The sequence below is a fragment of the Antechinus flavipes genome, chromosome 3 (assembly GCF_016432865.1).
Source record: "Antechinus flavipes isolate AdamAnt ecotype Samford, QLD, Australia chromosome 3, AdamAnt_v2, whole genome shotgun sequence".
Classification (NCBI taxonomy): Eukaryota; Metazoa; Chordata; class Mammalia; order Dasyuromorphia; family Dasyuridae; genus Antechinus; species Antechinus flavipes.
Window position 1 is genome coordinate 434,540,749 of NC_067400.1, and position 12,632 is coordinate 434,553,380.

Genomic DNA, 12,632 nt, shown 5'->3' on the forward strand with positions numbered 1-12,632 from the left:
TGAAATTATTATTTTTATAGTAAGGACCAACTTTTAGGATAAAGCTTTTATGAAAAATTTAGGCAAACTGACTAACTTAACTACTTTACCAAGATGTAACCTAAATTTCATATTAGAAATTAAGCCAAAGACTTAGAACTAAGAGGAAATACTGAATGTTATTTTAAAATGTCAGGCAATTAGCAATAGCAAACTGGATAGTTTTTTTTTTACATAAGTTTTTCATAATACTGTCTACATTCTATCCTTTGGTTTGGTACATTAGAGATGTCTATTCAGATTTTTTTTCGTATCTATAGATGAGAAAAACAATTTCTAATGAAATTGACCATCCTAAACCATCTTAAATTCATAGATTACCTTAAAATAGTATTTCTATGCCATGGAAAAATTAAAGCTTCAAATTGCCTTAAAATAAATAATAATTTTATTAACTCTAAATATTACTATAAAATTTACCCTTTTGATGTAAAACATAATAATCATTTTAGGAAGACATTAATGTTAAAGAAAAAGTAAAGAATAGGTCAAAAGATAATTATTTCTTGGTGTACTTATAGGTAAATGAATTTTTTTTCCCACAGCAAAAAAATTCATTTACCAATTCAATCCACTAATTTTTTCTTATTTCTTTTTGTTTTCATGTGCAAGGCATTATGGATTGAGTTTTTATGAAATGAAAATTAATTGCATCGAATAGGCAACTTCATATCTTCAGCATTCAAAAATGTGGCTAATTTCATGACCATTACTAATTATTTCTATATTGTAACTTTACAATTCATGGTAATTAGATGTCCATAGATTAGCATTCTAACTAATACAATCACATAGCAACCTGATATATTCTTTTTCTTTAAGCTATCTAATGATCAACAGAAGTGGTGGATTAAAACTCTTGATAACTTTGGAAGTTATCATGATATGAGGTATGTAACACAATATATTACTTTTAAAAATTATCCCTTTTAAATTATTCCTTTACAAAGACAAGTGTTGGTTAGTCATTGATCATAATATGATAGTTTGAGCTCTTAAAAATAAAATGTTACTAAATAAATAATTTCCTGGGTGACTATACTTCCCCATCCCCACCCCTTCAAAAAACCAACAGGCTCAAAACCTCTTTCCAACATGTTATCTTCAAAGAAGAAGTTCATATGTAATTTTATCACTAATGTGTTAAATTTAAAATTATAATCAGTAATAGTAGAAAACAGTGGATAGTGATCTATCTGCCTTTTTCTTTAAGATTTCATGCATGGCCTCGTTTTTCTATGGTATATGAAAAAGAGTGCTGGTACATCTCTTCCAAGAATTGGTTTAAAGGTAAAGTTGATTCTGAATCCTTGAATTAGTATGCAGTGATGACTTGGATAAGTTCAAATCAGTAACTTTGCTATGAATTGTTCAAATTTATATTCTGTATCAATTATATAGTTTATACATCTGACAGAGGATACAAGATTTCATAGTTTAAGCTACCCTTAAAAATACAAATATTTTGCTCTGTGAACATTTTTTTTAGCTTGCTTCATCATATTAATGTGGTCATTTAGAAATAAAATGTAATTTACGTGCCTCAGTGGTCAGAATTAAAAATAAAACAAGACAATTAATCCAAAATAAATTTCTATTTTCCTACACCCCACCATCACCACCTATATTAAAGTCTCTCTAAACAGATACTTATGTGATATATAAGTAACAGTTAAGGAAAGTAAGAGTCAATAGAAAAGTACAGGTAAATATTCATTTATTGGGACAGGAATAACCAGTCTTCCTATTGATTTTTTTAAACATACTAAATGGGAAATGTGTGTAGCTGCAAACTTACCTCTTATTTCTTAGATTTATACAAACCAGCTGACTGCAGACTGAAGCTTCCCTTCATATGTGAAAAAAATAATGTATCTTCATTAGAGAAATATACTCCACAATCAGCATCTAAAGTCTCGTGCTCTGGGGAATGGATTTCATTTAAGGACAAGGTAAGAGGAAATCTTATTTTGTACCCCAGACCATGTACTACTTTCAAAATATAACACATAAGGTGGATATAAATACATCTTAGCAAGACCTACTTGTACAGTTTTTCCCCTTCTATCATTTTAGCCAATCTGATAGGTGAAAAATGTTATCTCAAGGTTGTTTTAATTTACATTTCTCTAATCACTAGTGATTTAGAGCATTTTGTTATATGATATGAATTGTCTTGATTTCTTCATTGGAAAACAGCCATTTCTTAAAACAAACATTTCTTTCTTTCCTTTCCTTTTCTTTTTTTTCCTGAGTCAATTGGGATCAAGTGACTTGCCCAGGGTCACACAGCTAGGATGGGTTAAGTGTCTGAGACCAAATTTGAACTAAGGTCCACCTGCCTTCAGGACTGGTACTCTATCCACTGTACCATCTAGCTGCAAAACAAAAGTACATCCTACTATGTGCAATTTTTATTCCTTACATCAGATGGCAAAGTGTTCTGTGAAATTGTTTCTTGTCATTTGGGAGTACGTGATGAATTGGTAACACTGCCAACTTCTTTCTGATTCTAAGGAGAATCTATGAACATGTCTTTCACTTAGCTATAGTTCATGTCTTCTGATTTCATTTACTAAAGATATCTAATGTTTTACATTACCCACTGAATACCAAAAATTAAATGACTACTTGTAGACAGTCTGAGAAGTGTGTGGTTTTTATTAATATCAAATATCTACCATCACTGCAACAGAAAGCTACATGGACCATTTTGTGATTTTGTTTTGTTTCATAGGTCACTATGGCCAAAAATATTCATCACCTAATAGTCAAAGTTATGATGATTTTTGATGTTTAGTTATTTCAGTCATGTCTGCCTCTTTGTGACCCCGTTTGTGTTTTTTCTTAGCAAAGATAAGTTTGTCATTTCCTTCTCCAGCTCATTTTACAGATGAAAAAATTAAGGCAAGCAGGATTAAGTGTCTTACCCAGGATCACATAGCTAGTATCTGAGGCCGGATTTAACTTTAGGTCCAGCAATCTATCCACTTTATTGTCCAGCTGCCTTTTGATGATTAGTAACTTTATCAAATGAAAGAGTGGTAGAAAGAGATATGGTGTACTGAAGCAGACTGTTGTTTATTACTGACAATGTTTTGAACAAGAATAGTCATGTCAAAAAAATTGTCAAGAAAAAATATTTCCAAAAAGGGAATTTCAGCTATCATGTAGCAAGATGAGAGATTAAAGAAAGAGAGTCCAATTGGGGATAGATACCACTGAGTGTTAAAAGAATCAGAGGAAGACCAACAATGATCTGAGTGAATCCTCTGGGAAAGATCTGTAGAAAATGTAGATAAGTAATGAATAGGGAAGAAAAAGCTCTGAGATTGTGTGAGATTAGTAGAAGCAATATCTATATTAGTGAAACCCCTGATTCAGGCCATCTAATCCATCCAACATTTGTAAATATCTACTTGTCCCATATTCCAATTCATTTGTGGTTAAAAGAGACAGCTGATGCCTGAGGAAATACAACACATCATTGCATGCAAAAATGTGGGACCTCACTAGCAATTATTCAAATCAATTTTAAGGATCATTATGTAGCTAGTAAACTAGTAAAAATAATAATGAATTTAGAATGTTGCATTACAAAAACACACCATTTGTACCCATTGACTTAATAATTCTGGTCAGGCTCTATACCCAGAGGAAATGATCAAAAAAGAGAAAAAAAAATAATCAGTGCAAAGATCTAAACAATTTTATGTGCATGTGTTTTCTCACTAAATAGATAGATTTTTTTTTTTAAATTAGAACTATAATTTCTTTGGTAAAGGAGGTTTCCACTAAGGAACTCTATCAACCCTTACAGATTATAAACTATTAAACAGTTTATTGTCCTTGAGAATAGACTTGGGACACTGAGAGATTAAGTGACTTTCTAAAAATTTCGCAGCCATTATTTGTCAGGGATAGAACTTGAACATGGAACTTCCTAACTCTGAGACTACTTCTAGCCACAAACACAGAAGTGGATCCAAAATGTCATCAATTCATGAGTTATCTCAGATAACACAGATAACAGCTTATCCAGTTCTGCCCAACCTGTGTGGTTTACATCCATATTTTCCCAGAAGTTCATAATTGGGTGTCCATCTAACTTGTTAGCAGCTTTCACTGCTTTTCTCCTGATATCAAGAAATTGTATTTTTGTCATACATTTCCTTAATGACATACTCTACTCCTGTTCTCCTAAAAAGTTTCTCATTGCTTATGTTATATCCTGTTCACACTTGCCAACCATGTGGTACTCATCTTTAATTCTTCAGAGGCAGATCTCACTGTTGTAAAGCAAAATAACTAAAACATCTGTATTAAAAAGAAAGGCTTTGTTCCAATGATCTTGTCATGATGAGAGCCATTTATACCTAGAGAGAGAACTGTGGAAACTGAGGGTGGATTATAACATAACATTTCATTCTTTTTGTTGTGGTTTGCTTGAATTTTATTTTTTCTCATTTTTTAAACTTTTTGATCTGATTTTTCTTGTATGATAACATAATTGTATAAATATGTATGTCTATTTTGGATTTTTACATATATTTTTACCATATTTAATATAGGATTACATGCCATCTAGGGGAGAGTGGAGAGGAAAGGGAGGGAAAAATTGGAACACAAGATTTTTCAAGGGTCAGTGATGAAAAAATTATCCTTGCATATGTTTTGAAAATAAAAAACTTTAATAAAAAAAAACAGGTCTTTGTCATTATTAAAAGCTTGAAGACTGTACACACATACACACACATATTTAAAAATAGATTAGAAATAACTCATAATAAAGAAGTAGGAAAGCAAAAACTATGGCCTATCAATATGATAAAATTAAACAAAATTGTTAAGAAGTATAGTTTATAATTCTTGATTTGTGGGAGGAGTATGTGAAACTGAAGGGAAAGTGGAGTTAGAACCCACGATTTCATGAGTATAGAGGTATGAAAACTCCATCTACCAAAGCAAAGGCAACTCAGTGGCCACTTGGTAGGCTTAGAGAGTCACTAAGGATAACAGGATTTGCCCATGGACACATGGCTAATATGTATCAGAACAGACTTTCAGCTCAGATCTCCTTGACTCCCAGATTTATCCCCTGTATCCTCTTCTTACTCTCCTTGTCTTTGGGGAAAGCAGAAATTGCAACTTTAAAAAAATTAAATTAAATAATAAAAATAAGTAAAAATAAATAAATATGCATGTACAACTACAACAAAACAAAACTGAAGCATGTATATCATAAAAATTTAGAAAAGAAGTTCAAGGACAGAACCAGCTACACCCAGCAAAAGAACACTGGGAAATGAGTGTGGACCACAACATAGCATTTCCACTCTTTCTGTTATTGTTTGCTTGCATTTTTGCTTTTCTTCTCAGGTTATTTTTATCTTCTTTCTAAATCTGATTTTTCTTGTGCAGCAAGATAACTGTATATGTATGTATGTATGTGTATGTGTGTGTGTGTATATATATATATAGTCTTTAACATATACTTTAACATATTTAACATGTATGAGACTACCTGCCATCTAAGGGAGGCAGTGGGGGGAAGGAGGGGAAAAGTTACAACAGAAGGTTTTGCAAGGGTCAGTGTTGAAAAGTTACCTATGCATGTTTTATCAATAAAAAGCTATAATAATAAAAAAGAAAAAGAAAAGAAGTTCAAGGGACATAAATGGAGTTAAACTCCTTCCCCTTTATATTATTTGGTTTCAGTGCTATACATGGATTCCTGATATGACCTTTGAGCTCCCTTCCAACTCAGAAATTCTTCAAAGTATTATTATTTGTGTTTATAAATAATAAGAAAAAGGCTAGTCTGACATCTTGCATTGTTAGCTTCTTGAAGAATTTTTTAGTATTTTTTTTTATCCTTATTACATGGTACATAGTGCCTAACACATAATAAGACACCTGATAAATGTTAATTGATTAATTGATAGTGCTGGACTTACATAAATTTTTGTAGCAGATATTTCAATACTGAAAGAAAAGAAAATTAGTCATATTCTAAAATATATAATTTAGTACACAGAGCAATTTGCTTTGGAGAACTCTTCCTTTAAATTAAAATGGTAAATCTAGATGGTATCCTTATGGCCTGAAAATGAATTCTCTGGAAGATAAACAATTTAGTTCCTAGATACAGATAAAATAAGAGCTTTCATTTCCCTGGCCCTTACATATTATGTGTTCTCTTTGTTTACAGTGTTTCCTAAAGCTTAAACCAAAGCTTTTTACATTTTTTAAAGCTAAAGAAGCTTGTCATACCTATGGTGGTAGCCTTCCTTCAGTTCTGAGCCAGAGTGAGCAAGGTAAGATAAATTAATTAAACCAAGTTTTTTAAACATTTTTGTGGCATGGATTCTTTTGGTAGTCTGGGGAAGTCCATGGGTTCCTTTTCAGAATTATGGTTTTAAATGCATAAATTACAAAGAAAAGCAACTATAGCTTACTTGTCTTGCGTTTTGAAATATAGTTGTTAAAATATTTCTTAAACTCCTGAAACTTAGGTTAAGATTCTCTCAACATGGAAACCAGATCTGATAAGAATGCTACTCATAGGAATAATGGGAAGTATAGCAGAATAATAACAGGAGAAAGCACTAAGAAAAATGTAGAAACAGCTTATGATGTCAGTGAAGTTCTTTTGGGTGATAGTTCAGATCCTGGACATAGTAAAAATATAGATGACAAGGATTTGATATATTTGCAAATATAAGGATTTATAATTTTAAAAATTCTTCAAAATATGTAACATGGGAAAAATCTGATATGTAAAAGTTTAGAATATATGTATTGGGTAGTATGATTTTAAACTAAAGCATATTACTGAGTTTTTAATGAATAAAAAATTTTATCTTAGTATCTATTGAGTTAAGTGAGTAACTAAGGGGGCAAGTATTCACTAATTTTTAAAATTATTTTTGTTTTTGATAACATATAAATTTCAAATCATTCTCTTTCCTAACAGATTTTATTACATATTTACTTCCTGAGTTGGGAGATAATGTTTGGATTGGTTTGTTCAGAAGCACTACAACAAAGATAAGCCAATGGACTGATAATAACAAACTGTTGTACAGTAATTTCCACCCATTATTGCAGGGAAGGGAGCAAAAGATACCATTGGATGTAAGTTTATAGCATTTCATAACTGGCTATAGTTATATCAAATGCCCAGGTGTTCCAGAAAATATTTTCTCAGGAGTAGAAGAACACCCACTGTATATTTTTACATCCTTCCTGTTGTAGAATCCTAAAATCCTAGTTTTCAGGGTTGTGGTCCAGTTTAGGAGTTCTTAAATTCTTTTGTATTATGAACCCTTTTGTCACAATGAGAAGCCTTTGGAACTCCTAGAATGATATCATTTCAGTCATGTCTGACTCTTTGTGGCCTGTTTGGGGGTTTTCTTGGTAAAGATACCAGGATGGTTTGACATTTCCTCCTCCAGTTCATTTTACAGATTAAAAAACTGAGGCAAAAAAGGTTAAGTGACTTACCCAGGATCATACAGTTGGTAGCTGCCTGAAGTCAAATTTGACCTCAGGAAGTTGAATGATCTTGTCTCCAGGCTTGGCTTTCTATCCACCGAACTACTTTTTAGTTGGTGGAAATGCTGAATTCCAGGTAGTTTTTAAAAATTTTAAATTTTTTCCTAAGCAAATTCACAGATTTTTAAAAAATTTTTAAATTTACTTAGTCTTTTGAAATTTGTGATTCTGGGCTCAAAATCATTCAAAAATTCTATAAGGCAGGCATATATTAATTTAATCATGAACAATAGTTTTTTCTCTAAGAAAAGCATATAAATCATAGAGAGATGGGCAACAGTGTATTGGTGTCAATTAAATAGCTACCAGGTACTTCTCCAGCCTCAGTTCATCTCCTTCCCTGACTAGCTTCATTCTTTGATACCATAGGCAGATTTTGAGTCATTGATCATTGATATTCCAAAAATGTGACTTTGAAAGTATTTAAAACACTTGTGTCTGCCATGATATTCCCTACATTTGAATCAGTAAATACTGGCAATGCATAAGAATTGCTGTAATCACATTTTAGGAAGTATGGATGTTTTCTAAAGTTTCACTGCATTATTTTAAAGTTAATTCTGTTTTCTCCATGCTTTGGAGGATTTAGTAGAATTTTAGAATCCAGTTAATTAAGTTCTTTAATGAAATACATTAAAAACTAAAACTCAGAAATTCCTTTGGCCTGAATCATGTATTTCTAAAAAAAAAAATACAACATTTAAATTGTCCTTAATCTTCACTCTTAAGTATTATGAATACCTCTTTGTGTAGTTTTTTGATGACGATGCAAACAACCATTGTGCTGTGATGCTCAACCTTCAGAATTCATCTTTAACCGGGACATGGAATTTAACTTCCTGTAAAGAAGAACATAATTTATCTCTTTGTCAAAAATATTCAGGTATGATTTTATTTTTAAGGAATGTTACACTTGTTTGATAGCTGATATAAAGGGAAAGATAAAATTTAGCAGAAGGAGTATGTCACTGAAATGCATAAATATAGCCTTTACATAGCTTAAATTGGTACAATAACATCCTCAGATATTTTTTGACTTTGTGAAGCAGATTGAGTTACCAAGGTAGATGATCCCACGATCCAAAGTAGTTTAGCCTGAATGGCTTTCAAGAGTGTGTGAACTCTTTTGGCATAGAAATATTTTTTTCCACACTGTGACCTTTTTTAATTTAATAGGTGATACTATTAAATAAATAGCATTCTAAGGACCTGAATAATAATTATAATATAATTAGTTTAGTTCCTAAGCCCTCCTAATTGAAAATGACAATGAAGTAGTTTGGGAATTGAGAGAATCTCATTATATTTTTTTTCTTTCCTTAACCTTTTATCTTATGACTATTCCATTTTCCCCCTAATCAGTGTTCTTTTATAGGGTTAAGTTAACCATTTTTTATACCTCTTTAGCTACTCTTGACAAGTCTTCAGAGGCTTCCCCGTGGTCAAAGGTGGTCCTTCCCTCTTGAGCACATCCTATCAGCAGCTGTAGTCAGAAACAAAAATTCATGTAATATAGTGGCAAGGCTTTTAAATTTAAAATATACATATATTTTAATCAATTAATTAAAATAATAATTTAATATATGTTTACATGTAAATAATAATTTAATATTAATTAATTAATTAAAATTAAATGTCTAGAATTTTTTTAGATCTGTGAGCAGATAATTATTATCAGCATTATGTTCTCAGTACTATCCTGAGGAAAATATAAAAGTTAAGTAGGCAAAACATATATAGATCCCATGCACCCATCTATGTATATATGTGTGTGTACACATATGTATATCATATATTGCGCACAAACATATAACTTAAGTGAACTTTGTATGACCTGAGTGAGCTCTATAAAATTATGTAAAATCACCAAAAAACATGTCCCCTTTGAGCTAGAGCTCCAAATGGTCTGGCGTCCTTTCAGAGTGAGATAAGCTGTATCATTCAGGAGCAAATCAAGCTCCTATTGATCCTGTGGGAAGTTACAACCCCAAGCAAGATTTCACATTCAATTGAGAATTATCAAATCTCCCCTAGAGTTACACATAAAATGGATCTTCAAAAAAATGATCCTTTGCAGATCTATTTCCCCCTTAAGAAAGATATGCCCGCCTCTACCTCTAGAGAATCCTTCTTGGTGCTTCTTTAACAATAAAGTCTATTTACCATAGCCTCTGGATTTAGTGAATTCTTTCATCAGAACTGGTGTTCCAAGAGAAGGAACCTCACTCATTTGTTGTCTCACCTCATCACTTTCATTTACCATATGATTCTGGGCAAGTCACAATCTTTTTCAGTCTCTATTTCCTCCTTGGTAAAGTGGAGAAGATAATGGTACCTGCCTCACAGTGTTATTGTAAGATCAAATGAGGTAATATCTATGAAGCACTTTGCAAACCTTAAAGCATATATAAATGCTATTATTAAACTTTATTATTATTATTATTATTGAAGCCATTAACTGCTTGTCCTACAATTTGATACTGCTCCCTTTCATTTCCAAACTTGCCATAAAGCAAAAAACTGAAATATAACCTTAATGAATGAGATCTGTTAATATGTGTTCTTTCCACTGTGAACCTTGAAATGTAAAGATTGGCTATCCTTTCAGGAATTAAGTGGGTTGTCGGTGGCAGTGTGGAGAAGACACTTGATATATCCCCTTAATAAAGCAATTCAGACAATAGAAGTAATTGACATCGACCTTGAGCAACAATCTGATTTCCAGCCTCTTCTGTATTCAGTACAGACTTACAAATTGCACAGAAAACCTCAGATCAGATGAATGGAGCTTTCCTTTGCTTTCAGAAAAAAAAAAAAAAAAACATTCTTTGTCAAGCATTTTACTTATTCACTACAATTGATTTCTCTTTCATCCTCACACCACTGCCCCAAAACCTCCAAGTTAGTCCCATGTTGCAGGCTGGGGGAGAGGAGGAGCAGAGAGAGAGAATATTGGTACTGAGCTTCTTGTGAATGTTTAACAAAATAAATGGCAAATACCCAGGGCTTTCAAGTGATTTATGTGTGGGTTTTTACACACAGAAATTCAAGACAATCATCCATTGCCAAATACCTCTGGAATTATAAAGTATCAAGATTATTCATACAAAATAATCCTGAAAGCAATGACTTGGTATGAGGCTCTGAAAGAGTGCCAAAAAGAGGGCATGAAGTTAGTGAGCATCACAAATCCTTATCAACAAGCTTTCCTTACTGTGCAGACTGTTCTCAATAATGTTTCCTTGTGGATTGGACTCTCAAGCCAAGATGTAAGTATGCCCTGACTCAATGTAGAAATTGTGTGAACTTTTATTTTCAGAAGTGCTTTGTGTCATGAAAACCTAAATTTATCCAGAATTGTATTTCAGTCAGTAATTGGAAGTAACAATATAGTAAATCAATATAATAATCAATAGCATTTATTATATACAAAGCACTATGCTAAGTGCTACAAATACAAAGAAGGGCAAAAGATATTTCTCGAACTTGAGAGGCTCCTTACTTGATGGGGAGACATTGAGGAGATTTAGGTTTGGGGATTCTCTTCTTTTAGGGAACCAAATGATGAGATCTAAATTTAGGGAACCAAAATGAGATTAGAGTTCTTGGTGGTCAGGGAGTTAAATGATAAAATCCTAGTGGCAGATTCGGAGTTCATGGAACCAAATGGAGAGGTTTGGCTCACCTATACCCCCTTGCCATTTGGCACAAGGGTAGGGAGTTTGGGGGAACCCCCTTCTGGCAGGTGCAGAGATTCTCTGTAAAGGAATTTATAAATCCAAAAACCTAGATTGATAAAAGAGGTTTATTATTGGCATTGGGAAGTCAGCTTTTACTATGCATGAACAGAAGGGCTGAACTCCTTAGAGGCAAAATCCTGACAAGGGGAGTAAAGTAGTGAAAGAGTCCTGGCAGAGAAGTAAAGTCTCATTAGGGAAATAGGTGAGGATAAAGAGAGGGTAGCACTGGAAGAGAATATTATTCCAGTAGGCAGAGGTTTCCTTGGCATAGCATGGCATGGCATGGCAAATCAGGACCTCTGCAAGGAGTTGTTCCAAGTTGCAGGTTTTATAAGGAAATCTAAGACAGAAGTTTCAATTGAATGAGATTCCCTCAATGCTGTCACTGCCCCCAGGCCTAGATGAGACCACTTACTGGGAGTGGTTGAGCCAAATAATAGGGGTAGGAAATCTTAAAATTGAATGCTTCAACTAGTCCCACCAAGACAACAGAATGAAGCTATTTATCTTATTTTCCTTGGGAGGGGTCCCACAGACACAGGGTTCAAGGAGAATCTCTACTTCAAGGAGTTTTAGAGAGTTTGGGGGTCCCTTCAACATCATGCAAATGAGTCTATATAAACAAACTATAGCTAGGATAAATTGGAGATAATCAATAGAAAAAAGGCACTGGCATTAAAAAGGGATCAAGAAAGGCTTCTAATATGTATAGAAGAATTGCACATGTTTAACATATATTGAATTGCTTGCTTCTAGGGGAGGGGGGAGGAGGAAGGAAGGGAGAAAAATTTGGAACACAAGGTTTGGCAAGGGTAAATGTTGAAAACTTTATTCCTTCTGTTGACATAGTTAGAAGGGAAGTCTATTAACCAACTAGCATGGTTCTTTTTCCTAATTATGATTTAGATTTGAGAGGGTTAGGAATGAGGGAAGTTCCCTACATTCAAGCCCAGAGAAGATAAAGAGAATAGGGCCTACAAGCCTAGATTTAGAGCTAAGAATGACCTCAGAAGTCATATGGTGCAACCCTTTTATTTTAGAGATTAGAAAATTGAGGAACTTGCAGACTTATTATATACAAATAGGAAATGGCAGAGTCATAATCTGAATCTAGTATCTCTCACTCCAAATCCATTGTTTTTCTACTGCATCATGTTTGTCTCTAGGAAAGAAGAAAAAAGCAATTCTGAAATTTATTGAGTAGGAGAGCAATATGGAAAGATCTACATTTATGGCCATTTTAATAATAAAAGATAATATTTATATAGCACTTTCTATGTGCCAGGTGCTGTGCTA

General features: G+C 33.0%; 1 protein-coding gene across 1 annotated transcript in view; it reads left to right on the forward strand.

Moving 5' to 3' along the window:
• Positions 1–12,632, forward strand: part of LY75 (lymphocyte antigen 75) — a 100,980-nt gene that overhangs the window by 58,265 nt on the left and 30,083 nt on the right. The window contains exons 19-25 of the mRNA XM_051990670.1: positions 862–929; positions 1,253–1,329; positions 1,852–1,991; positions 6,251–6,356; positions 7,016–7,176; positions 8,350–8,479; positions 10,639–10,865. Of these exons, the coding sequence (XP_051846630.1) occupies positions 862–929; positions 1,253–1,329; positions 1,852–1,991; positions 6,251–6,356; positions 7,016–7,176; positions 8,350–8,479; positions 10,639–10,865 (909 nt within the window). The remainder of the gene's footprint in view (positions 1–861; positions 930–1,252; positions 1,330–1,851; positions 1,992–6,250; positions 6,357–7,015; positions 7,177–8,349; positions 8,480–10,638; positions 10,866–12,632) is intronic.